A 23,702-nucleotide genomic window follows, 5' to 3' on the forward strand; every position below is an offset into this window, starting at 1 on the left:
GCTGAATTTAGCCTCAAATCGGTTGTTTGAAAGCTGGATACCTTTATCCTGGTCAAGTTACTATGGTGATTTATTCTCTGCAGCTAGCCTGCTCCAGACCATAATAACAGCCAGGCTTAGTTGATTCTGTTGTCTTTATCTGTGAAGTCAGCAGTCACTCTGATCAGAAATCAATGTGTTTCAGACATGTTCTTATGTACATATTGGCCTGATTTCTAAACAAATAAAATGCATTAACAATAATCAAAAAACATGAAATATTTACAATATTTATTAGGCTTTTTTTTTCATAATTAGGCCTTCAAAATTATTTTCATAAAATATGTTACAAAATATATATTTAAATATTGGTTGAGGTAAGAAAACAAGAATAAAATTGAGTGAGTGTGAGCACCATCCAAATAATTTATAGACCTCATCATTGTTATCGGAAATTTATTGAAGCATCAGCATAATGTTCCAATATTTAATTAATTTTCATCTGTTGCACATTTGGCCATGTGCTGTATAAACTTTACTTCAGATTTGTGCAATGAATCAACTTCCACTGCTCATCATTAAGGCAAAGTGCACAACTGTTAATTTGTGAAAGGAACTTGAGTTGTGATTATAGTTTTGGATTATTAAATCAGTCCGCAGTTGTCCATCGCACTCTCTCTGAGCTTTACGACAGCCAAGGTGCTTTTTTTTTTTTTTTTTTTTAGAGAGGTGTGTCACCTGATATCAGCTTTAACTCTTTCGCGACCACACTGATTCCTCAGCACATCCGCTCCGGACCACATGTTTTTGGCTATTTGTTTACCTTTTTCTCACGTCGAACCGAACTCTGTACATCACCTAGAAACAAACGGTTTTCAGAGTTTTTCCGCCGTTTCGTTCGTGAGTACGACGTAGAAGAAGAGAGCTGGGTTTCTCCAAAAACGGAGCTCCCGCTCTAGTTTCAGAGAAAAACACACTTTTGTGTCAAGTGGCAATCGGCTCATTTTACCAGTAATCTGCAGTGTGGCATGTCTCCCAAATCATTTCTACAGCTAAATAAATATATTCAGAGGCAAATCTGGGGGGGGTGGCAGCGTGGAGTGCAGCGGTGCGGGTCTCTGGCCGCAGCGGAGCAGCTCCGTGACACTCCTGTGTGACTGGCCAGCGATGAGTGCTCTGGGGCGGGGGCGGCCGGTCACAGCACCCGCTGCACGGTGAAAACAGCAGAGATAACGGGCTTTCAGATCCGAGTCTCCAAACCAGAAACGTTTGTAACAGCACCAGAAAAAGTCGCCAGATTTGTCGTCGGTCGTTTTTGTCAAAAAAAAAAAAGTCGCCAAGAGGGTTTGGAAAGTCGCCAGATTCAGCGAGAAAGTCGCAACACTGTAGCCGACAGCCGCACAGCGCTGCATGCTGTCCCCAGAGCAGCATTCAAGGAGACCGATTACTCAAACAAAACCAAGGTCACACAGTTTATAAAAAACATTATGTTTCGATTGTAGTTTAAAACAGTTTTACATATCAGAGGAGTACCATATTCACACACAGGGTACCTGAGAGTGTCTATTATCGTAATCTGTAAAAAAAAAAAAAAAAAAAAAAACGGTTTTGACGAGTTAACTCGTCAATGGTCGTGAACGTTCGGCAGGCTGTGACGAGTTTACTCGTCAATGGTCGCGAAAGAGTTAAGATCTGCTGTTGATTAGAGTAAAGTAGCCACACCTGTCCTCTCATCGGTGAATCTGTGATCAAGCTCTGTGGTCTACTGACCAGAGAATTAGTTCCACCTGGCTTGACCAAGCCGCTCCTCCTCAGCCTGGCTCGGCATTCCAACCAAGGGGGTGGATCGGACTACACGCAGGCGTAGCTCACAGTCGGCCATATTTGAACGGGCAACTTGGTCTGACTCTGGCTGCAGTTACAGTGCAGTAGATAGGTGATCCAGTCATCTTCACTAAAAAAACGATTCATAACTCTGTGAAAAATAAATCAGTATGTAGCTATTACTTTAACTATTTGCATAATGTCACTATAATGTTACTTTTACAAAAGAAAAGTACATGATTAAAATGATCCGTGATTTTAAGTATGCTGCATCATAACTGCATAGACATCCATAAAAAATCAAACCGTTTTGAAATCGGACAAAAACTGAGCAAGTTGTGGTCATTATAGCAGAACATGCACCATAGGCTTAATGCTCTGAGGGAGAGAGTTGCCCGTCCCAAGATGGCTGCCGTGCTGGCTATGCTTTGTCATTGGGCAGCAGCGGTGGGTGAGTCATCTAGTCTTCTTATATATCTATGGTTCCAACAACCAACTAAACCAGGATGGACTTAGGAGACTTTGTCCAACCTGGCTTTTCCACTTATCCTGGATATCTTTATTCTACTTTCGAACAACTTTTTGTGTGTGTGTGTTTTTTTTTTGTTTTTTTTTTAATTTTTTACAATCCGACAGTAGTGGGCGTGCCACAATAATACATAATTGATGTATTCTGACCATGATAGAGTGCAGTCTAGGATCACTCCAAAGGATTTAGCACTCTCTAGTTTAATTAAAGGAGTCATCACCTGGTTTTTTATGTATCCAATCCCGCTTAAATTGCTTTGAATCAGTTCTTAAAACTTATTAGAAACTTTTTCTTTTTTTTTTAATTCAAACATAGAGCTTGTTCTGACACTTTTTCATACGGCAACTTTCTCTCGTGAGAGTAAGCACGAGGTTTTGACTGGTCCGGATGTTCATTGTATTAATATGTAATGAGGCGCGCATTGATTGGACGGAATGGTGGCTGGCCCAGTGGGTTACATGCAGGCTGTATTGGAAACCGCATACTATGCTGCTCTCTATACTGTAACCATGCTATATAACTTCATAAAATAAAACAAAATTGAATCGGTTCATTGTAAAACATGTATTTATTGATGCAAATGTGGTGATTTCTGTACGTAGGCTACAGAGCCCCGGGGCAAAGCTGCTGCTGCTGCTCTGTGTGAAGCTTCACTTTTCATTCAGACAAACTAATACGACTGCCACAATTGTTAGATTTCATCAATGAGACAAACATTTATCTCCTGAAAAGAATTTAACCAGTCGGCGGTAAACCTCTACAAACCTGCGGGTAAGTTAATTAACGACCGTTTCTTCCGCGGGCATGACAACGTAGTTTGACCGGTTAACGAGCGCTGCAGGCGGGTTGCTGACGAGTCACTCTCCGCTCCTCTGCCTTGCTGAGGCTCGCTGGAGCACTTCTCCCAACGCGAAGCAAACTTCTAAGCTGTCATTTGGATAAACTAACCGCACATTGGGGATCTAAACCCTTACTTTCTCGCATGAAAAAATATTAAAACTTAATAAATTAACGATCCTTTCCTCCGGCAGCATGACGACGTTGTTATCGGCCGGCTAAACGAGCACTGCAGGCGGGTTGAGGAGTCACTCCTCCTCCGCTCCTCTGGTGCTCACTGCAGCTGGCTGCACCTCACTTCTCCCAACGCGGAGCAAACTTCTAAACAGCCGTCATTTGGATAAACTAACCGCACATTGGGGATCTAAACCCTTACTTTCTCGCACGAAAAAATATTAAAACTTAATAAATTAACGACCGTTTCCTCCGGCGGCATGACGATGTCGTTCGGCCGGCTAAACGAGCGCTGCAGGGCGGGTTGCTGACAGTCACTTCTCCGCTCCTCTGGTGCTCGCTGGAGCTTCACTTCTCCCAACACGGAGAAAACTTCTAAACAGCTGTCATTTGGATAAACTAACCACATATTCGGGATCCAAACCCTTACTTTCTCGCATGGGAAATAAAACAACACGTAATGGCGGCGCGGCAGAAGTCGGGGTGGTGGAAGAGAGGTGTGTTTATGAAAGCAGTCTCCACGGTGACGTCACCGTAGGAGCAGAATCAAAATCTCGTAATTTTGTGGTGTGCAGCCTCATGAACTACTCTGGCTTAAACAAAGAGCCCAAACGAAAAAACTCAGCCACTTTCAAACCCCAGGTTTTCAGGCAAGTTTCCACTGAGGTCCAACACCAGTATACATGTTATAACAAGGAAAAATGCGATTTCCGGGTGATGACTCCTTTAAAGAGCTGGATAACTGCAAATCATGTTTAGGATTACTAGATAATTTGTGCCTTGTACAAACACCATACATTTCTTCTAAAATGTTACATGAGAGTGCAATAGAAAAAACTGAATTAAGAAACACAGTATAGAAAATTAGAAGACAAATTCTCATATTCAACTTATCAACCAACAGCTCAGCTGTGTTTTGGCTTCCTAATTTCACAGAATCTTTGTGTGTGTGAGGTGGGAGGGTGTGGAGGGTTGGCCCACTTCCCCAAGCTAATTGGTACGATCCGCTTAACGAGTTAAACAAGGTGAATTTGGGGGATCAGGTGGTCCACTGCTCCATAAACCCACACATACCACACACACACACACACACACACACACACACACACACACACACACACACACACATATGTAGATGGATGATCAAAAATAAACACATCCGCAACTGAGGCATAATTACACAGAGGCCACCCTCACACATACACACTTTTCTCTCCCTCTCTGTTTCTGTTTCAAACTTAATCGTTGTGATCAACAGAAATACTTTTGTGTTGCTGATTATTAAAAAGATTGGCCTCTCAGAATTGCAAAAGGTTCAGTTCAGTTTTTGTGTTTTTCAAGATAAGAAATCAAGGACACAATCTACAATGCGATGCATATAAGACGTCTAGCTTCAGCTAATTTGCAGTCTTTTTTTTTTTAGAACTTAATTTTTATTTATTTTGACAACACGATATATTCATTTCCCTTTATGAACATTTTTTTTTAAGCAGCGCAACAAAACAACAAATAAAACATAAAATCAATTACACACATCCAAAGTGAGAGAAAGAGAGAGAAAAAAAAGTAAAGGAAGATAAATTATGGAATTTAATACAAAGAATGGCAATATTGTTAATAATAATTTAAAGGAATTCATAAATAAAATAAATAAATAAATGAAAGGGAGAGAAATCCACTCTAGGTATCAGATTACGTGATGGTGATGTGTGTACCTGATCAAGGGTTTAATGCTACAAACTTATTGTATGAGCAGAGCCATGACAGGTTTCCATCGTTTAATAAAAATAGGTTTTTGAAGTCTTAATGAATATGTAATTTGCTCCATCTGGTAAATGTCCCATATTTTCTGGATCCATACATTGTAAGTAGGAGGATCTGGCTTTAGCCACCTGATGGTTATGCATTTTAATGTTGCTGTGAGCAAAATGTTTAAGAGATATTTCATATCCCTTCCTTCTATACCCTCAGGAATTGCTCATTTCATTGCCCATCTCAGTCTTATATGTTCAGAGTTATGTACATTTGTTAATAAGAATATATTATATAATTTACTAATTATTTTCTTATCTCCATGACTTATTTGTGAAATGAGAAACTTTTCTATAGGGGTAGATCTTATAAGTTTTCCCCAATCTTTGTGTGTCATCAGAAAAGATCTCAGCTGCAGATATCTGAAGAAGTCTGTCCTGGGGAGATCAAATTCATTTTTCAACTGTGCGAAGGTTTTCAAATTGTCATCCTTGACTAGCTGGTGCAGATAGTTTAGGCCATGGTCTGACCACTTCCTAAAACCAGAGTCTAAATTATTAGGAGTGAAGATCTTCATACCGTAAAACTTCAAATAAGGGCCGAGTCCCAATTTGCCACCGGTCCCAATTAACCGCCGGGTGTAGCAAAATATTTTTAATATTAAACGCCCATCCCATATAAACGCCGGGTCAAACATTGTTTTTCTGGTTGCCAAAAAATATTCTATGCAAATATAGCGGGTGTCTCGAGACATTATGGGCTGGTTGCTCCTGCCCGGTCTGTCCACTCCTCTCATCCGCACTTCAGCACAGCTGCACAGTGTCAGCTTGGCTCGCTCCTTGTTTTAAATGACTTGTTACTCCTTTTAAAAGTAGCGTAAACAACCTATTCTCTGATTACTTAGGTAGACTATAGGCTACGTTGCATTATCTACTTCATTCCCTCAAAAAAAAAAAAAAAAAAAGGACGGTGGTGCAAACCAACACAGGTGCTGAAGTGTGGGAGAGGAGCGCGGCTCTTGCAACTTGCGACGGATCAGAGAGGGCGGAGGACCGACATGACGGGGGGTCTCGGTCTCCTGGTACCTGTGCGGTCCAGGACTGCGGAGGTCAGCGAGACCGAGAACGAGGTCTACCCCGGCCGTGTTTAATGTCTCGAGAAACGCCGCCGCCTGCCGCCATGGAATGAAGCCTCTTTCCCCAGAAAGAGATCCAGTTGTTATATCTGGTGAGGTTTAGCTTGAACACTATTAATAAACGCAGGTCCCTAATAAACGCCTGTTGATTTGAGCGATTAAAGCAAATAAACGCCCGGGCCTTTATTTGGTGTTTTACGGTAAGTCCAATATTTGTTAATGATGAGAGTACCTTTGGCAACCCGAAGGCTGACCTTATTTTATTCCAGTTTTTTAAAGTGGTTTTGGTCCAGTCCGCCATTTCTTTTGTAGGAGTGTCTAAAAAGGCTAAGTTTTCCAGAGGCTCTGGGCACATACTTTTCTCGATATTAAGCCATCGTGTAGAGGTATCATTCTGAATCCATACTATAAGTGGCTTCATCTGTGCAGCCCAGAAATAATATCTTAAAGGGATAGTTCACCCTAGAATGATATTTCGCTCATTATCTACTCACCCTCATGTGGACTAAGGGCTGGAAGAAGTTTGAGAGTCCTCCGTCCCTTCTCTGAGTTACAGGGGGTCTCAGCGTAGCAGTGCATGTCCATATAACGGTTGCAAAGGGACACCAGAGCTCTTCGTAAAAAAACACACACAAAAAAACATCCAAATACCTCCATGCTGCTCGTATGTAATGTCCGTCTTGTGCTGAAGCCCCAAATTGCGTAATTGTCCCGAAAAAAATTAAATAAGTCTATATTTTAAGCTTGTTTGTAGCGGAAGCTTCTCAAAGCTCCTCTTCCTGGTCCGTCCAAATCTCGCGTGATTCGCAGTAACCGCACTGACGCCGGCGCAAATCACGCAAGATTTGGACGGACCAGGAAGAGGAGCTTTGAGAAGCTTCCGCTACAAACAAGCTTAAAATATAGACTTATTTAATTTTTTTCGGGACAATTACGCAATTTGGGGCTTCAGCACAAGACGGACATTACATACGAGCAGCATGGAGGTATTTGGATGTTTTTTTGTGTGTGTTTTTTTACGAAGAGCTCTGGTGTCCCTTTACAACCGTTATATGGACATGCACTGCTACACCAAGACCCCCTGTAACTCAGAGAAGGGACGGAGGACTCTGAAACTTCTTCCAGCCCTTAGTCCACATGAGGGTGAGTAGATAATGAGCGAAATATCATTCTAGGGTGAACTATCCCTTTAAGTTTGGAAGTTTGAGACCTCCATCTGATCTCGGTGACTGTAGAGTTTTAAGTCTAATTCTGGGGCGTTTTTTTTGCCATATAAATTTTGATATCATTTTGTCAAGGTCATCAAGGGTTCTTTTAGGAATTTCCACTGGTAGCATCTGAAATAAATACAATAGTCTAGGCAAGACATTCATACGGATACTTTCCACATGACCCAGTAGGGAGAGCGGAAGTGAGGACCATTGTTCTAAGTCGTTGCTAATGTGCCGAATTATTTTATTGTAATTTACATCATACAAATTGTGTAGGGATTGGGGTATATAAATACCAAGGTATTTAATACCTTCTCTAGGCCACTTAAAACCACTTTGTAACTTAACATTTTCTGAAACAAGACTGTTCACATCCATAGCCTCGGTTTTGTCTACATTAACTTTATATCCAGAGTAGTACCCATACCTAGAGATGAGCTCCTAAAGATATGGTATAGTGCAGGGGTACTCAAATACATTTGTCGAAGGGCCAGAATTTTTCTTAACAGACACCTTGGGGGCCGAACATTCAAATAGGCCTAGATTGAAATTAAATTCACCTTTTTCGTCTAATAATTTAAATATTTTTATTTTACTTGTAAGCACATAATTTTTATTTATACACTTCACGGTGTTTTGTAAATGTCTTGACATTATCATATCATCATTTACATATCATGCTGGAGCTTTACACTGCTGACTTGTATCCTCAGACATGCCCTGTGATTTTCAGCTTAAATATGAAAGGAGGCTGACCATCACAGGACATGTCTGACTCTGTTCTGAGGATACAAGTCATTGGTCCTGAAATGTGTGTTTCTCTTCTATAATACACATTCTACATCTCGGAGGTGACGTCTTTCCACACATGGGCTTCCTTCACCTTTTCAAACCTTTCAGTGGGAAACAGTAGGAGACACAGGCCGATGGAACCGGGACACAACACCGGGGGGGGGAGCAGGTCGTGCAGCTGTGCGGCGCGGACGTGCACGAACAAATGAAACAATTGCGTCTCATCAAATGCGCGCGGCTACGGCTTTTGAGTTGTGAGCGTGCATGACGCGCGGCTACATGGAATGGGTTTGAGCTCGCGCAAAAGACGCTTCATCTGAAGGGCCCCCCATGCATGATGCATACACAGTTGAACCAAGACGGCGGTCAAAATCACCCACGGTCTCTGCAGACAGGCAGGGAAAACTCTGCAGTCCAGCCCGCTCCCCAAACACTCGCACATGGTGATTTGAGTTTGTCAGCGTTTCTGTATCCCAGTGCAGGGCCTCACAGGCACACATAAACGGAGCGTCGTGTTTCCATGTCCCAGCGCATTGACTTACAGGCGCACGGAGCCCGAGAAATACAGTATACAGTAATATGTAAACTAGTAGAACTCAGTCGCGAGCCTGATTGGAAGGTTCGGCGGGCCGGATGCAGTCCGCGGGCCGCCTATTGAGTACCGCTGGCATAGTGGATATGGGTTCTCTTAAATACAGCAGGACATCATCTGCATAGAGTGATATTTTGTGTTCTTCTCTATTTATTATAATCCCTTTTATGTTATTATCATCTCTAATGAGCTGGGCTAGTGGCTCAATGCTAATAGCAAATAGCAAGGGTGATAAAGAGCAGCCTTGTCTGCATCCTCGTTGTAGTGTGAATCTCTCTGATCTGTATCCATTAACCCTAACAGCCGCTTGTGGGGATGAATAAAGTGTTTGTATCCAATCTATAAAATTGGGGCCAAATTTGAATCGTTTTAGTGTTTGAAGTAGATATCGCCAAGACACACGATCAAATGTCTTTTGCGCATCTAAGGATAGGATTACTGACTCTAATTTCTTATCTTTCTGATGGGATATTATGTTTAGTAAACGTCTTATGTTATCGCCATAATATCTTCCGGAGATGAACCCCGTTTGATCAGGGTGTATGATTTGAGTAATTATCTTGTTAACATGTCTGGCTAAGATTGCTGTTAGTATACGCACATCTGCATTCAGCAGAGATATTGGCCTATGAGACTGACAATCGGTGGGGTCTTTACCCTCTTTATGAATTACTACTATGGTTGCCTCATTCCAAGATGGTGCCATAGTTTTGGACCCTAGGGCATGTCTATATGCTTTTAATAACAGGGGTGCCAGCAGGTCTTTAAAGGTTTTATAAAATTCATTGACAGATCCGTCCGGACCTGGGGTCTCATTTATAAAACTGTGCGTGGGATCGTTACTAAAAGTGTACATACGCCCAAAAGCCAAGTTTTGCGTGCGCCAGTAAATATTCAGACTTATAAAACCCTGCGTACGCACACTTGCAAGCAAACTTCCCTTTATAAATCACAGAGTTCCTACAAGTGTGCGCAGCTGAATCCGCTTCACGTTCCGCCCTGTACACGTCCTGTTTTAACCCTAGATGGTCAATGCAAACCACCACATGAATGTGATCTGCATGTCAATGAGCCTGACGTGCTCTTGTTCTGTCGGTGTTGTGAATTAGCTGCAGGTGTGAAAGTGGCGACGTGACGTGTTGCTGCAGCTGTTAACGGCGTCAGCGGCACAGAGCGCACGCGGTGTTGTTTTGCTGCCCTCTCAAATGCTGGACCCGGTTCAGGTTCAGCACATAGTTACAACCACAGACATATATATGTCTATGGTTACAACAATGACAACAGTTCTAATCTGAAACGAGTTATTAACCATTCATCATGGTCTCACTCTCCCTCCTTTCTCCTCCAGCGGTGCCGTGGTGCAGAATTACGCACGGGGCTCACGCTGTATTATTTACAGTAATTAGACTGATCGATAAAACTTAATAAAAAAATAAATAAAATAAAATAATTAGCGGAATCAGTTACATTCTGAGGAATGATTAAACATGACACTTCTCTTGATAACAAGAAAACAGAATGTAACAATTACTGGATTTTTTTTCCCAGGGTTTGAGATTTAATTGACTCTCGATCATATGTTCACACGGGTCCATGGCACTGGTCCGACCTCCCATTAGTCCGACCTCCCATTGGTTCGAACTCCCATTGGTCCGACAATCGGAGTAATGAGAGTTCGAACTAATGGGAGGTCCTCATTAGTTCGAACTGGACTAGTTATTAGCATTAGTCCAACTCTCCATTTTTACCGTTCACTATGCATTTATATAATTATTCATATAGGCTCCACCTGTCAATAAGACACACGTGGAAGAAGAGGTGCACTTTATTGTGTTTCACCAACGAGGAGCTGTCATTACGCACGACTTTTACGCACTGCTGCGCGCTCATTAGTGTCCATAATTAAACCTTGACATTCATATCAAATCAAACTTACATTACAGACAGGTATACAGACAGGTGGATTGGCTTCTCTCTCTCTCTCTCCCCCACTCCGAACAGACAGACAGACGCAATCAGAAAGGAAATGGAGGCTGCGCAGTGAGCATTGATCCTTTTTTCCTTTCTGGGATCAAACGGATCATGTGCAAGACAAGCACTTCATATTAATAACATATAACACTCATTATGCTTCCAGCCTGTCTAGCCTCTACCTGGTGTTTTTACTAAACTTAACCAACTCCTTTCTTCATTGCCTGAACCTAACCAAAGCGAAATGTACTCTTTTTTTTTTTCTCTCAGTCTGCTGTCAGCAGGAGCAGCTGCAGCAGGCTCGCGCCCGTGAAGTGAGCTCAAGCCGCCAGGTTCAGCCATGCTCGAGCGGAGGGGGGGGGCTTTGATTATCAGTTTACACATCTTGATCAGCATTTATGATGGTTGTGCGCGATCTGACATGATCTGGCTCCTGGAGAGAGAGAGAGAAAGCTGCATGCTCCTATCAATGGAAGAGCTTGTCACAAAGTAGCGATGACAGTTCGAACTAACGGGACCACCCATTGGTTCAACCTCCTATTGGTCCGACTTGTGGTTGATTTTGTCGGAGTAACGGGAGGTCGAACCAATGGGAGGTCTGACCAGTGGGTATTTTGTCGGAGTAACGGGAGGTCGAACCAATGGGAGGTCGGACCAATGGGCAGTTCCCGTTCACACAGTATCATAGGAACATATAGTTATTTACACCATGTATTTATCCCATGCAGCCGCGCCGTCCTCTCCTCCTCCTGCGCTCTGGGAGTGGACAATATGACGGAGAGATGGTGGTGATTAAATATAGAGAAGGAATTTTGATTTTGAATTTTAAGTTAGATTCTAAGAAGATGTTTCTGAAACACCCGTCCGATGCAAAAATAAGGCTGTTGAATTAAATCACCGTGGCAACATGGATCTAACGCATACGGGTTGAAATTAAATGTGTGACGGCCGATAATAAAAACATAATCGTTCTTCTCACTCTACATTTCCTGAGTCTGACTTCAGTTCACCACCACACTGTCTGTGTCGCCAATTCCCCTTTTCCTCCAGACCATGCGTACGCATGGGTCAGAGTTTGCTTAGGGCTGCGCACATTCTCCCGTCAAGTTTGTTTTTTATAGATCACAACCTTGGCGTGGAAAGTCACGTACGCCACTTTCAGGCCCTGTTTTGTGCGTACGCAACGGTTATAAATGAGACCCCTGGACTTTTGCTATTCTTAAGTGTCGAAATCACCTGTCTTATCTCCAATTCCTGTATTGGCTGATCTAGTTCCTCAGCTGTTGAGTTTGTTAATTCAGTTAATTTTATATGTTTTAGGTACTCCGATAGTTTTGCATCGTCATCGCATGTATCTGTATTCTTATATAATGATTTGTAGAATTCTGCAAATGCCCCTGCAATTTCGTTCGGTTTTGTGGCCATATTTGCTTGTGATTTTATTCTATGTACGACATTTGAAGATTGCTGCTTTCTCAATCTAAAAGCTAATAATTTGCTTGCCCTGTTTCCATATCCATAATATTTTTGATTTGTAAATCTTAAACATCCCTCAATCTTGTCTGATAAGAGGCTATTAAGTTGTCAGCGAGTTGCATTTAGGTCGTTGGTGACACTAGTTGTTGCAGATTGTTTATGTTTATGCTCTAACTTTTTTATTTTATCTTCCAATTCTCGCTGTCTTGCCTCCCTCTCTCTTTTCCTTGCAGATGTGAACGAGATGATACGGCCCCTGATATATGCTTTGGCACAATCCCATAATATTAGGGGGTTAGTTTCTGGTGAGGCATTGGTATCTAGATATATCTTGAATTCTTCTGAAATAAAGGAAATAAATTCTTTATCATTAAGGAGAGAAGTGTTGAGCCTCCATTGTTTAGTTGGTGGTCTGTGTCCTATATCCCATTTCAATAAAACATGTGCATGGTCAGAAATAGTGATAGGCAATATCTCAATGTCTGTTATCCTATGCAAATATGCTCTTGGGGTGAAGAAATAGTCTATCCTAGAATAAGATGCATGTCTGTTTGAATAGAAGGTGAAGTCCCTACCTCTCGAAAACTTACTTCTCCATATATCGACCAGACCTGCTTCTGTAATTTGATATTTAAGCATTTTACTCATTCTGGGCAGGGGGGCTTTAGAAGGCGGTTGCCGATCCATTAGCTGAGACATTACACAATTAAAATCCCCTCCCAGTAGCAGTAAGCCAGTGCTATACTGTAATATTGTATTAAACAGTGTTTTAATAAATCCGGGCTCATCTTCATTGGGTGCATACACATTTATTAAGGACACCTCTACACCGTCAATTACTCCATTAACTAAAATATATCTCCCCTCTGTATCCTTATGCATCAAGGTTTTTGTAAAATTAATTTGTCTGTGTATAAGGATGGAAACTCCCTTTTTTCTCCCTGAGCGGTGAGAAGAGTAGTATACTTTATCTGCCCATGACTTTAACTTCTCGTGTTCCACGTCAGACAGGTGCGTTTCTTGTAGAAATGCTATTTGGCAGTTCATTTGTCTTAGCTGGTTTAATATTTTCTTTTTCTTAATTGGACTATGAAGACACTTCACATTATAGCTTATGATTTTTAATTTATCCATCACTCACAAAGTTTTAATTTTTGCTTAGATTCTGAGGAGGAACGGAAGGCGGCGGTGAACATAATGTATGCCATGTCTTAATATATGAGTTTTATGGAGTGTGATCAAGTAATACAACCAAAAAGAGTGGACAAAACAAAGGCAGATGCTGCAGCTGCGTAAGGGTTTTTTAACTTCAACAAGTAAGAGTGCTGTAGATGAATAGAGGGAATGACTTTGTTATTATATTTAACTCAGGATCCCTGGGGAACAAAGGGACCAGAACAAGAACACAGAACCAGTTATAACTATAGTTAGAAGATATAATAATACTTGGGACCTTGTCCCTAACTGCTAAGTAAGCAGCAAGTGTGCACAGTCTAGGTTGGATTGAACTGTACTTCAGGTGCGCTAAGACAAAGAAAGAAGAAAGTAAAAAGAAAATGATCATCATTCATTCATTCAGGCTCCTGCATAAATATATCAAGTTAAACAGCTCTTTACAGCTTTGTAAACATAAATTACTTGTATAATCAAGCTCTGAGAAAGAGTTGGAAGTAGTCTGCTCTTACTTTAAAAAACTTAGGATAAATGATAATAATGAGGACTACTATAACCTTATATTGCTCATGGGGCATGCTGGTGTATGTTAAATGAGATATAGATTGCACTGTTAATGACCCCATGTGAAATTTCACAAGTGAACCGGTATGATAACAGAGAGGGGAAAAGAAAGAAACAACAACAACAAAAAAACATTGCTCGTAATATGAGAGTCACTCGTCATTATCATAACCGGTTCTTACTGTTAGTGTCACATCATGTTAAGGATACACTCAGCCTTCTATCTCGGTTGCTGGGAGGATTTTCTTCACATAGTCCATGGCCTTCTGGGGGTCCACGAACTCCTTGTCCTCGTCCCGGTGTGTGATTCGAAGTCTGGCTGGATAGAGTAAGCCGTAGCGGATCTCCTTCCGACCTCGAAGTGCTTTCTGTACATCCGTGAATGCAGCTCGAGCTTTGGCAACACTGGCGGTGTAGTCAGGAAATATGGCAATGCGGTGTCCATTATAAGACAGTGGAGCTCCGTCCCGGGCTTTTCGTAGGATCTCCACGGCGTCTCTATCGTAGTGTAATTTAGCGATTATCACCCGTGACTTCTCTCGGTCTCCTAGGTTCCTGGTGGCCAGTGCGCGGTGTGAGCGGTCCACCTTTATATCCCGGTCCAGCTGTAGGACTTCTCTGATGATTTTAGCGACCGCTTTTGGGGAGCTGGAGTTTGGTTGCTCTTCTATCCCTGCAATCCTGATGTTGCCCCGTCTTATTCTTCCCTCCATGTCCTCACATCGATCTTTGAGAGTTGCCACCTGGTTTTTAAGGCTGGATACCGTGGCTTGCAGCGAAGTCACTTCGTCGGACCATGTTGATAATCCACCCTTCATATCCTGTATGTCTGTTTTGATGTGGTCGACTTCTGCCCGCATTGCTTTCATATTGTTGGCGACTTCAGACCTCATTCCTTGTAATTCCGAAGTGCGTTAAAGTCATCCGTCAGCGCACTTTTGAGTTTGTTCCTTATGATTTTAGAAATCTCTCCCCTCAAGGAGGATAAGACCTCTTTTTTTAATATCTTCGGCAGCCATGGTTGAGTTTCCAGGCCGGGTGGGCGAGGGTTGATTTGGCACACCTGGTGTATTCTGCCTCGTGGTTCTAGTAGGCCGTTGGCTGTTAGCATTAGCTTGGCCGCCGTACTTGTATTGTTGAAGCTTTTCCACCATTCAAATCGACGCTCTGCGTGCAGTTCGGCCGTTTGCCTCCCTATGTTGTCTTTTGTAAACGTTTGGGCTGAGCTTCACGTATTTTTTAGCTGTTTTTGGAAAAAATTTTGTTAATTCTGCAGGAGCTCTGAAAAATGCTTCTAACGCCATGTCCTGCTCACGAGCGTCCCCCTCAATTTGCAGTCTTTGTGTAGGAATTACTCCCATCTAGCATTGTGGTTGTATATCACAAGCAACTCAATCGTATTTTTTATGCTGCATTCACGTGAAATTGGGCAGATGGCAGACGGACGACAGCCGCTGCACATAATGGCATAAACAAGCCTCTATGTAAACAAGTGGTCCGTCAGCACCAGGCAAAACAATGACAATATGTTGTCATGGCGATGTGGTATTGTTGACCTGACCCATGTTTTACCGGCTTTCTCTGGACTTCTGTGATTAAAATGACATCTGGTTTGTTAGCGACGGCCATCTGCCCGACTGCAGGTGAATGCAGCATCAGTGTAACGCTCCATTCCTCCTCACTGCGTTACCGCGGTGACTTTTCACAGACGCCACCTCCACCTGAGCCGACAGCTCCGGTGTCTCCGCTGAGTTTCCGTGGTTTCCTACCGTCACGCTGCCACTGAACGTAAAAACATGGAGACACCACATGGCAGCCAGCACCGAGCTTACCCGCTCCATGTAGATATGAATGATATGAACGGCAAGTTCATTAATTAATCCAAATTAAATTGTAATTAGATTAATTAGTTAGTACAATCATAAAAACTATTTTTCACTTTAACTAGGGTAATCATGGTACAGTCCCCGTTCATGTATCTGTATCGCGCTCTCCCCACACGGGGGAGCCAGGGGGGTCTCAGCCCCCCTTGATGAGACATGAGCTCCCCTGAAAACATGATTTGTGAAATTTTGGGGGGGTCTCTAAAATATTGGCAAAATGCTGTCTTTTCCCATATATTTCCTCTTTGTTTTGTTTTTTTGTACTGTCAATATAATGGATCATGTGTAAAATTAGGCTATTCATGTATTTGCGCATGGGGGTGATACAAACGTGTATCGCGAAAGTGTAATGGAAACACTTTTTTCACTTTTCTACACGTCACCGGCGTCACCGGAGTTGTGTGTGTCCACGCTGTGTTGGTTTATGTAACTTGAGGGGACAAATGAGTTTTTTGTCATGCATTGCTGACCTGGGCATTGTTTCTCAATAAATTAGAAAACCTTTCATATCATTTGGGCTTCAGCACGGTACGGAACAACTGGCCCTAGTGTGAGTGCGCCCTTATTTGTGGCCACTGCCAGCGCTGTTTTTGTCTTTGTTAAAAACAATAACAGCAACAGCTGTAGGCAGCTGAGATCGCTGTGCCTCATAGGTGCCGATCTCGTGGGTGCTCCGGTGCACGAGCACCCACTGACCAGGTTGAGCACCCACTGGGGGGCACGCCACCAGATGCGCATTTCTCCGTGCCGTGCCTCAGCCCCTCAGCTGTGTGTCTGTGGGTATGTGTAGCCTACATGAATGTGTAGCCCATATGTGTGTGTAGCCTGTGTGAATGTGTGTATTAATATCTCGCGCACTCTGTTAAGATTAATAAACACAAATCGCCTGGCGCAGAGGACCTCTGCACCTCAGGTGCGCGCTCTGGCACATCTGGCACAATCGGTTAACGGCACCGAAAGGAAACTGGCTCCGCTTCGCGGCTATTTCGCGTCCGCGTTATTGATATTGTAGCGTCCGAGCCGACGTAATTACAACAACATAACACAAACTTATCTGACAACTCTCACTTCTTCTGCTCCTCCTCACTCACCTACATACATACACAGACACACACACATCACACAGGACTCTGTCCTCCTCACACTCACCCCGGCCCCTCAGTTTCTCATCCTACTATACCTGCCCGTACACATTCACAGTCAGTCAGAAATCACAGAATTAAACATTCATAACAACAACATTACTGCGGGGTCGCTACAATATTTTCAGTTGTGCAGTATCTATTAATAATGAGCGATGAGTCTCATTGCTACGTGGCATGATATGCGCACCAGTGTTTGTAGAGCCCCCCCGCCCCAATATCAGTGAGCCCCCCGAAAGCCACAGTATAGTTCGCACACTGTATAAACCAACATGTCGGAGTTTGTTCAGGCCAGCGAGGATCGGCTGTTTTCCACTACACAGTTACAGCTCTACTCGACTCGACTCGGTTTAGGTTTACAGCATCAGCTGCACTGCTGTGGAGAGTTCATGCACGCTCCCGCACCAGCTTGGCTGATGGCTGCAGTTACTCTAACGGCCACAACGGCCATTGTATCGCTAATGAGTCTTATTTCTTGATCCTGCCCCAAGTTCCTTTAAAGGTTAAGGGGTTGTGATGTTTTTGAGAATAAATATTCAAATTTCAGAAGTTTTTACATTTTTTTTTATAGACAAATTAACATCAAATAACACACACACATGCACACAAAAAGTGCCAAAAATAGGTACAGTTGTATACCTGTTCCAGTTCCCAGGAACCTACTTACCGTAAAATTCGGAATATAAGTCGCAGTGGTATATAAGCCGCAGTCTATTTTTGAGGGCTTCAAACTGGGAAAACAAGGTTTTCTATTGCTATTTGGTAATAAAAACATTATACAGGTTCCACATGTTTCTGTGCTGCGGTGTAGCTCTTTCTTGTTATTTTATAAAAAGAAAAGAGATTGCGGGGTAATTAAACACTGTACATTTAGCGCGATATGGCGCATAGCGTTTATTAGTGTTCCATGCGCACGTGTGTGTGTGCCTACGAGTGCCTGCTCAAGAGAGAGAGAGACCGAGTCCAGCAGGAGGAGGGGCTGACTGACAGGGATGAGAGACGGTGAAACGCTGTTAAAAAACCCATAATAATAATATTATTTTATGTCGGAGACTATGGCGGGCCCAAATGAGTCTCGTTAATTACCGTCATCGGAAACGCCGTTCTGCCCGCGTAGTCGTATGCGGATACAGGACGCATTACCGCTTACACCTTACACCGTTCACACTAGGGATGTCACAATTACTTGTTTTCACAATTAATCGCGGTATTAAACGCCACAATTAATTGATCGTAAAGATTCCTAAATACCGTTACTTTCCAAAAAAAGATTATGTATGAACCGTACTGGCAGATGTGCGGCAAAGTAAAGGTAAATGCACAGATACTGGTCCATACGTAACATTGAATTGGTATTTAAATGCTGTCATTTGTAATAATAATAATAAAAAAAGATTAAAATAAACTTAAACATTTGGTATAGATGACAATTAATGACTTATATTATTTCAAACACTTTAATAATTGGCCATATTTTAATAGATACTTTGTGTAAATAATTAGTAATGTAATAATATACACTACATTTGATTTTACACATTAATAGTGTTTGAAATTAATTAATGCATAATAATCATGATAATCGTAACACCGTGATTATTTCTCTGACAATAATCGTACCTAGAAAATCTGTAATGTGACATCTCTAGTTCACACACGTGGTCACAATGCGACCCCGACCACCTCCGGGAGGTGGTTTGGCCCATGGATCACAATCCGTCCTCAATGCCTCAATGCCCATGGGTTGGTTGACATTTACCTTGGTCTATAGGTCGCACCGGCCGCAACCAACTTTTTAGATGAAAAAAAGTGTGACTTATATACAGAAATTTTACAGTAGATGCTTTATGTGTATTAAAACCACTAATGATCAACACTGAACTACGTATGTTGCAGCCGGAGGGAAAGTGATCAATAACCAATAATTTATGACACATTAGCTCTCGGTGCTGCTGATCGTACACTGTGCTGACGCTGGAGGCAGTTACTGTACCTTTCAACAGCTTATGGGCTAAAAATAGAGTGAGTCAGAGGTTGAGGAAGCTGGAGGGATCACGGCACCTGAGCAGCTTCATGACAATGTCTGTGAACTACATGATAATATAGTCAGTGACTTGTGAACACGTATTCAGGAGTAAAATGATCCAAATAGATGAAGTCAGTTGTCTTTTGCCAGCTGTTGCTGATGTTCTATTGGCAATTGGAAAGCAACAAGGTCATTGGTCGAGCTGCCAGTGCATGTTGCTATGTTAACCAATCAAACAGCATTGATCTATTGCTGATTGGGTGCAGTGCCATGGCCAATCAGATGCAAACATTTTGGGATGGTGAAACCAGGCGTGTGACAGCCGGACACTGATCAGTAGCACAAACACACACACTGGCAAAGATCAATGCAAACACACACACACATAAATAGAAACATGAACTCACATGTTTCACACAGGCTCACACCATTCACACCCACTCTCACACACACTCATATTATGTAATGTTTATATTGACTAACTTCTTGCTTGTACCCACACTACAGGATGAAAGGCCCAATGCTTAAAATGGCTTGTTTTTATCAAAAATCAAACCATTTAAATCTATAAAAAGTGTATTTAAAAAATATTTATTTATTTTTTCTCATTTAGTTTATTTTATTTCAAGCATTTAAATAATTTTAAAGGATAATTCCGCGCATTGCCACGGCAGCGATGAATGGGAGCGGATTGAAGTTCTGCTGCTTAGGCTGTTTCCATCGCTCAAAGCCACAGACAGCGTCAGATGGCGACTAAAACACGCACCGAGAAGCAGGGGTGGAAAGAGTACCAAAAAAATCTACTCAAGTAAAAGTACAGTTACCTTGATGAAATTTTACTCAAGTAAAAGTAAAAGTACTGGTGTAAAAATCTACTCAAGTAAAAGTAAAAAGTAGTTCATTTAAAATTTACTCAGAGTAAAAGTTACTTCGTTACTTTTTTATTTTTTTTGGGGGGGGGGGTATAATGGCCAGAGATTGGCCTCACATTCTCCGTGCATGTCTCTGTGTTTCAAACTTGTCCCTTCTCCATCGATACACTGGTCTCCATCATCTTTTAGCTCCTGTGGCACCAACTTGATTCTGACCTTCTGACACTGCAGTTGTCCAGAGCTAATCAGATGGACAGTTACAGTTACTGGCACTAAGGTTGTCACGACCATGATCATGATACTAAAATTTTCAACTCAATATCAATATTAAGGAAAATATTCGATACTCAATACCATTTTCAATACGGATAAAAAAAGAAAAGAAAAATCTCTCTCTCCCTCTTTCACTCACACACACCTGTTTTTTTACTGTCTTTCCTGTCTGCTCTCAAGGAGGAGGAGGAGGAGGAGGAGGAGGAGGGGGGGGGGTTACTGTAGGTTCTCTCTCTCTTGCCTCTTTACTGTAACTGCTCTGAAGCAGTGGGCTGCTTGTCTGTTCTTTTGAGCATGGCCATGGATCTGACTGGGCTCCTACATTTAACTCAACGGACTGCCGGTCCGGCCTTCAGCCCCGGTGTGTCTGGCACGGTCACCATAAACGTAGCCGAATAGATGGACATGCCTGATAACGTTGTCTTTAATCATTAACGTCAGCTTTTAACCGCTAGCTGTGGCTAATGGCTAATATAAGACGACAACATAGCGACGAGCCCTGTTATGCACAAACTCACGTAGCGGTGAGGGGGAAAGAGGTGTGTACCTGCCTGCATAGATGACCTGCCTGCTGCTGTGTGCGTCTGTGAAGGGGGAGAAATCGAGGCGGCAGCAGCGTAGCTACTTTTGACAACCCACACAGAGTTAGCTATATATTTTTTACTTTGTAACTTAAGCTATTTAAAATGTAACTAAGTAAATTTCTTCCAACAATATGTACTCAAGTAAAAGTAAAAGTACTGATTTTAAAAATTACTCAAAAAAGTACAAGTACACAAAAAAGCTACTTAATTACAGTAACTTGAGTAAATGTAACTAGTTACTTTCCACCCCTGCCGAGAAGTTTGTTTACTTCAAGCAAGTCAACTTCAAGCGCTCGGTGTGTTCACGTGCAGTCGGAAGCTCCCGTTTGTGTTAGAAACACAGGAACATCAACTCAACTATTTCAAAATATGAAAAATAAATGTGAAAGTAATCTGCAGTGATTATGACGAATTAACCATTCTTTTAATGTCACAACATCACTTGTTGAAATTGTTTGTGATGCACACCTGTAGTGTGGAGGGAGGCTAAACTGTCCATCACCAGATGTGGTTGAAAGAGCTTCTATGACATCTGTAAAAGCCGGTTCCTCATCATCACCTTCTTCTTCATTTTCAGATTCAGATTCAGACTCCAAATTATAGGACTGACATAATGCTTTGGCAAAATTAGATGCATTATCAGTTACAGTGGAAGGAACTTTGCCATGCAGTCCATAGGATGAATGGATTTCTTCAACCTCTGCTGAATGCTGCATAGTCCTGCTCTCTCCTGCGCTGCATGTTGTCTCTTGTTGATCAATATACGTGTCAGTGTTTACCACTGGCGTCGCGCTGCTCATACGTCATTGTCACTAAACAAAATCATGGTTAAGTAATGCAGTAACACAGCCTGCTTGCGGGAAAGTAACAGTAATCAAATTACTGTTTTTGCAATTGTAATCCCTTACTTGTCACTTGAAAAAAAGTAATCACATTACAGTAACACATTACTTCTAACACAATGGAATTAAATGGAACTAAATTGGAAATAACAAGAGACGGATGCGGTGACAGTTGGGGTTCTTAAAAGGAGAATATATGTCACATATTTGTATTTATTATTGGGGGCACAGATTGGTATTACCCAAATATTGGGGGGACATGTCCCCCCCAAAAAATGTGTGGTTACGCCCATGCAGAGACAGGCTGACAGCTCATCAATGTCAGTGCTCAGAGAAGATGATCATGTGCCGGTCTGATTAGCTGCGTCTTTACAATATATGACTGTTGATCTTCAGGTTGTGGGTTTGATTCCAATCTGGACAGCGTTCACGCCACCCCAATTTGTGAATTAGAGACTCCTCTGATATCTCTGCAGTCTATCAACTTCTGACCCACATCATCTATACATTTAGGCTACTTTAAATCTTTGTGAAACACAACCAAACACACCAAGACACACATGCACGCATGCTCTTGCACACAAGTAATATTACATGATTACAGTAAGGGAAACTGTGTTTTTTTTGTTAGTTTGTGTTTTTACTGTCATTTAATTACACTGCTGGGACCTGAGCAGGGAATTTGCTCGCCTCATGTGAAAGCATGTTTTACAATGACAATAAATGAACCTTGAACCTTTATCTGTTTGAGTCCCGCTGAGGCACCTCTGGGCAAAACACAGGACAGATAATCTCCTGGTCTGAGGTCTGTGCACTGTAATCAGAGGACAGACGCAGGAATCTGTCACCTGATCCAGCTGACCTAGACATACACATACACACACTCACACAAACAGAGCTGTGTTCAAAGAGAAGTTAATCTGACTAAGAGCGGCTCCAACTTCCTGATCAGTTACCAGCAGTCTCATTATTCAGCACTGGACAAGCCACTTGCACTAGAAATGTGATTGTGTGTGTGTGTGTGTGTGTGTGTGTGTGTGTGTGTGTGTGTGTGTGTGTGTGTGTGTGTGTGATTGTGTGTCTGTGTGTGTGTGTGTTTGATGGGTCCTCTTACTTGCAGATGAACTATAGTAGCTCAGTCTTCTTTTGTACATCAAATTAAACATGTCACCATCACCGTCAGTTACATCTCAATAGATTTCAATACATTCACAGGTGAACATGACTGAGTCGAAATAAAAGGATCACTCTTTATCTCCACTCTGGTTTTGTTGCAAGAATGTAGCATTTCATTCAAAACCATCATTGGGTAAAAGTTTTACAACTTGTTAATGACAATACTTCTTGACCAAATATTCGCAAAACTCCCATTTCCTTGATGCCAGTGACTGTGTGAGTTGATGGGGTTTGGTCACTGTCACTGCCACTTGTTCACATGCATCACCGGTGTTCTTGCATTCCCACTTTTTTGTCACATTTATCCAGATGTTTAGTAACTCTCTCTCTCATTGTGTTTCTGTCTCCAGCTGTTGAACCTGTTCCTGGCTCTGCTCCTCAGCAGTTTCAGCTCTGACAATCTGTCGGCTCCAGACGACGATGGTGAGATGAACAACCTGCAGATCGCCATCCACAGAATCACCAGAGGCCTGGCCTGGTGCCGCAGACAGGTACTTATGTATCTGTGTGTTTGTTCTACTAATATCATGAAAAATAATACCTGTGTGTCTGTTCTATGTTTCATCTCTTTTCTATGTGTGTGTGATGCAGGTGGTGGATTTCTTCAATGGGAACCTAAAGCGCCGTCGTCAGAAACGAAAAGAGGCCAAAGCCATGATGAAACTTAAACGCCTGAGTACCATCCACACTGAGGTCAATGGAGCTGTCATAGGTAACACACACACACACACACACACACACACACACACACACACACACATACACACACAGCACAAACACACCAGTCTTGTATAAAGTACTTGAAAGCGATACTTGAGCAAAAGTACAAGTATCTTACCAGAAAATGACTTTGGTAGAAGTTAAAGTCGGGGCAGAGTTTAGCTCAGTTGGTAGA

At 42.2% G+C, this 23,702-nt stretch overlaps 1 protein-coding gene across 4 annotated transcripts in view; it reads left to right on the forward strand.

Moving 5' to 3' along the window:
* LOC146967037 (sodium channel protein type 5 subunit alpha-like) overlaps window positions 1–23,702 on the forward strand; it is a 468,832-nt gene that overhangs the window by 291,414 nt on the left and 153,716 nt on the right. For all 4 annotated transcript variants that reach the window (XM_085763726.1, XM_085763723.1, XM_085763724.1 and 1 more), the window contains 2 exons: window positions 23,158–23,298; window positions 23,399–23,519. In XM_085763726.1, the coding sequence (XP_085619852.1) occupies window positions 23,158–23,298; window positions 23,399–23,519 (262 nt within the window). The remainder of the gene's footprint in view (window positions 1–23,157; window positions 23,299–23,398; window positions 23,520–23,702) is intronic.

Source organism: Trachurus japonicus, chromosome 20 (assembly GCF_045865225.1).
Source record: "Trachurus japonicus isolate A0001 chromosome 20, Traja_1.0".
In the NCBI taxonomy this organism is placed as follows: Eukaryota; Metazoa; Chordata; class Actinopteri; order Carangiformes; family Carangidae; genus Trachurus; species Trachurus japonicus.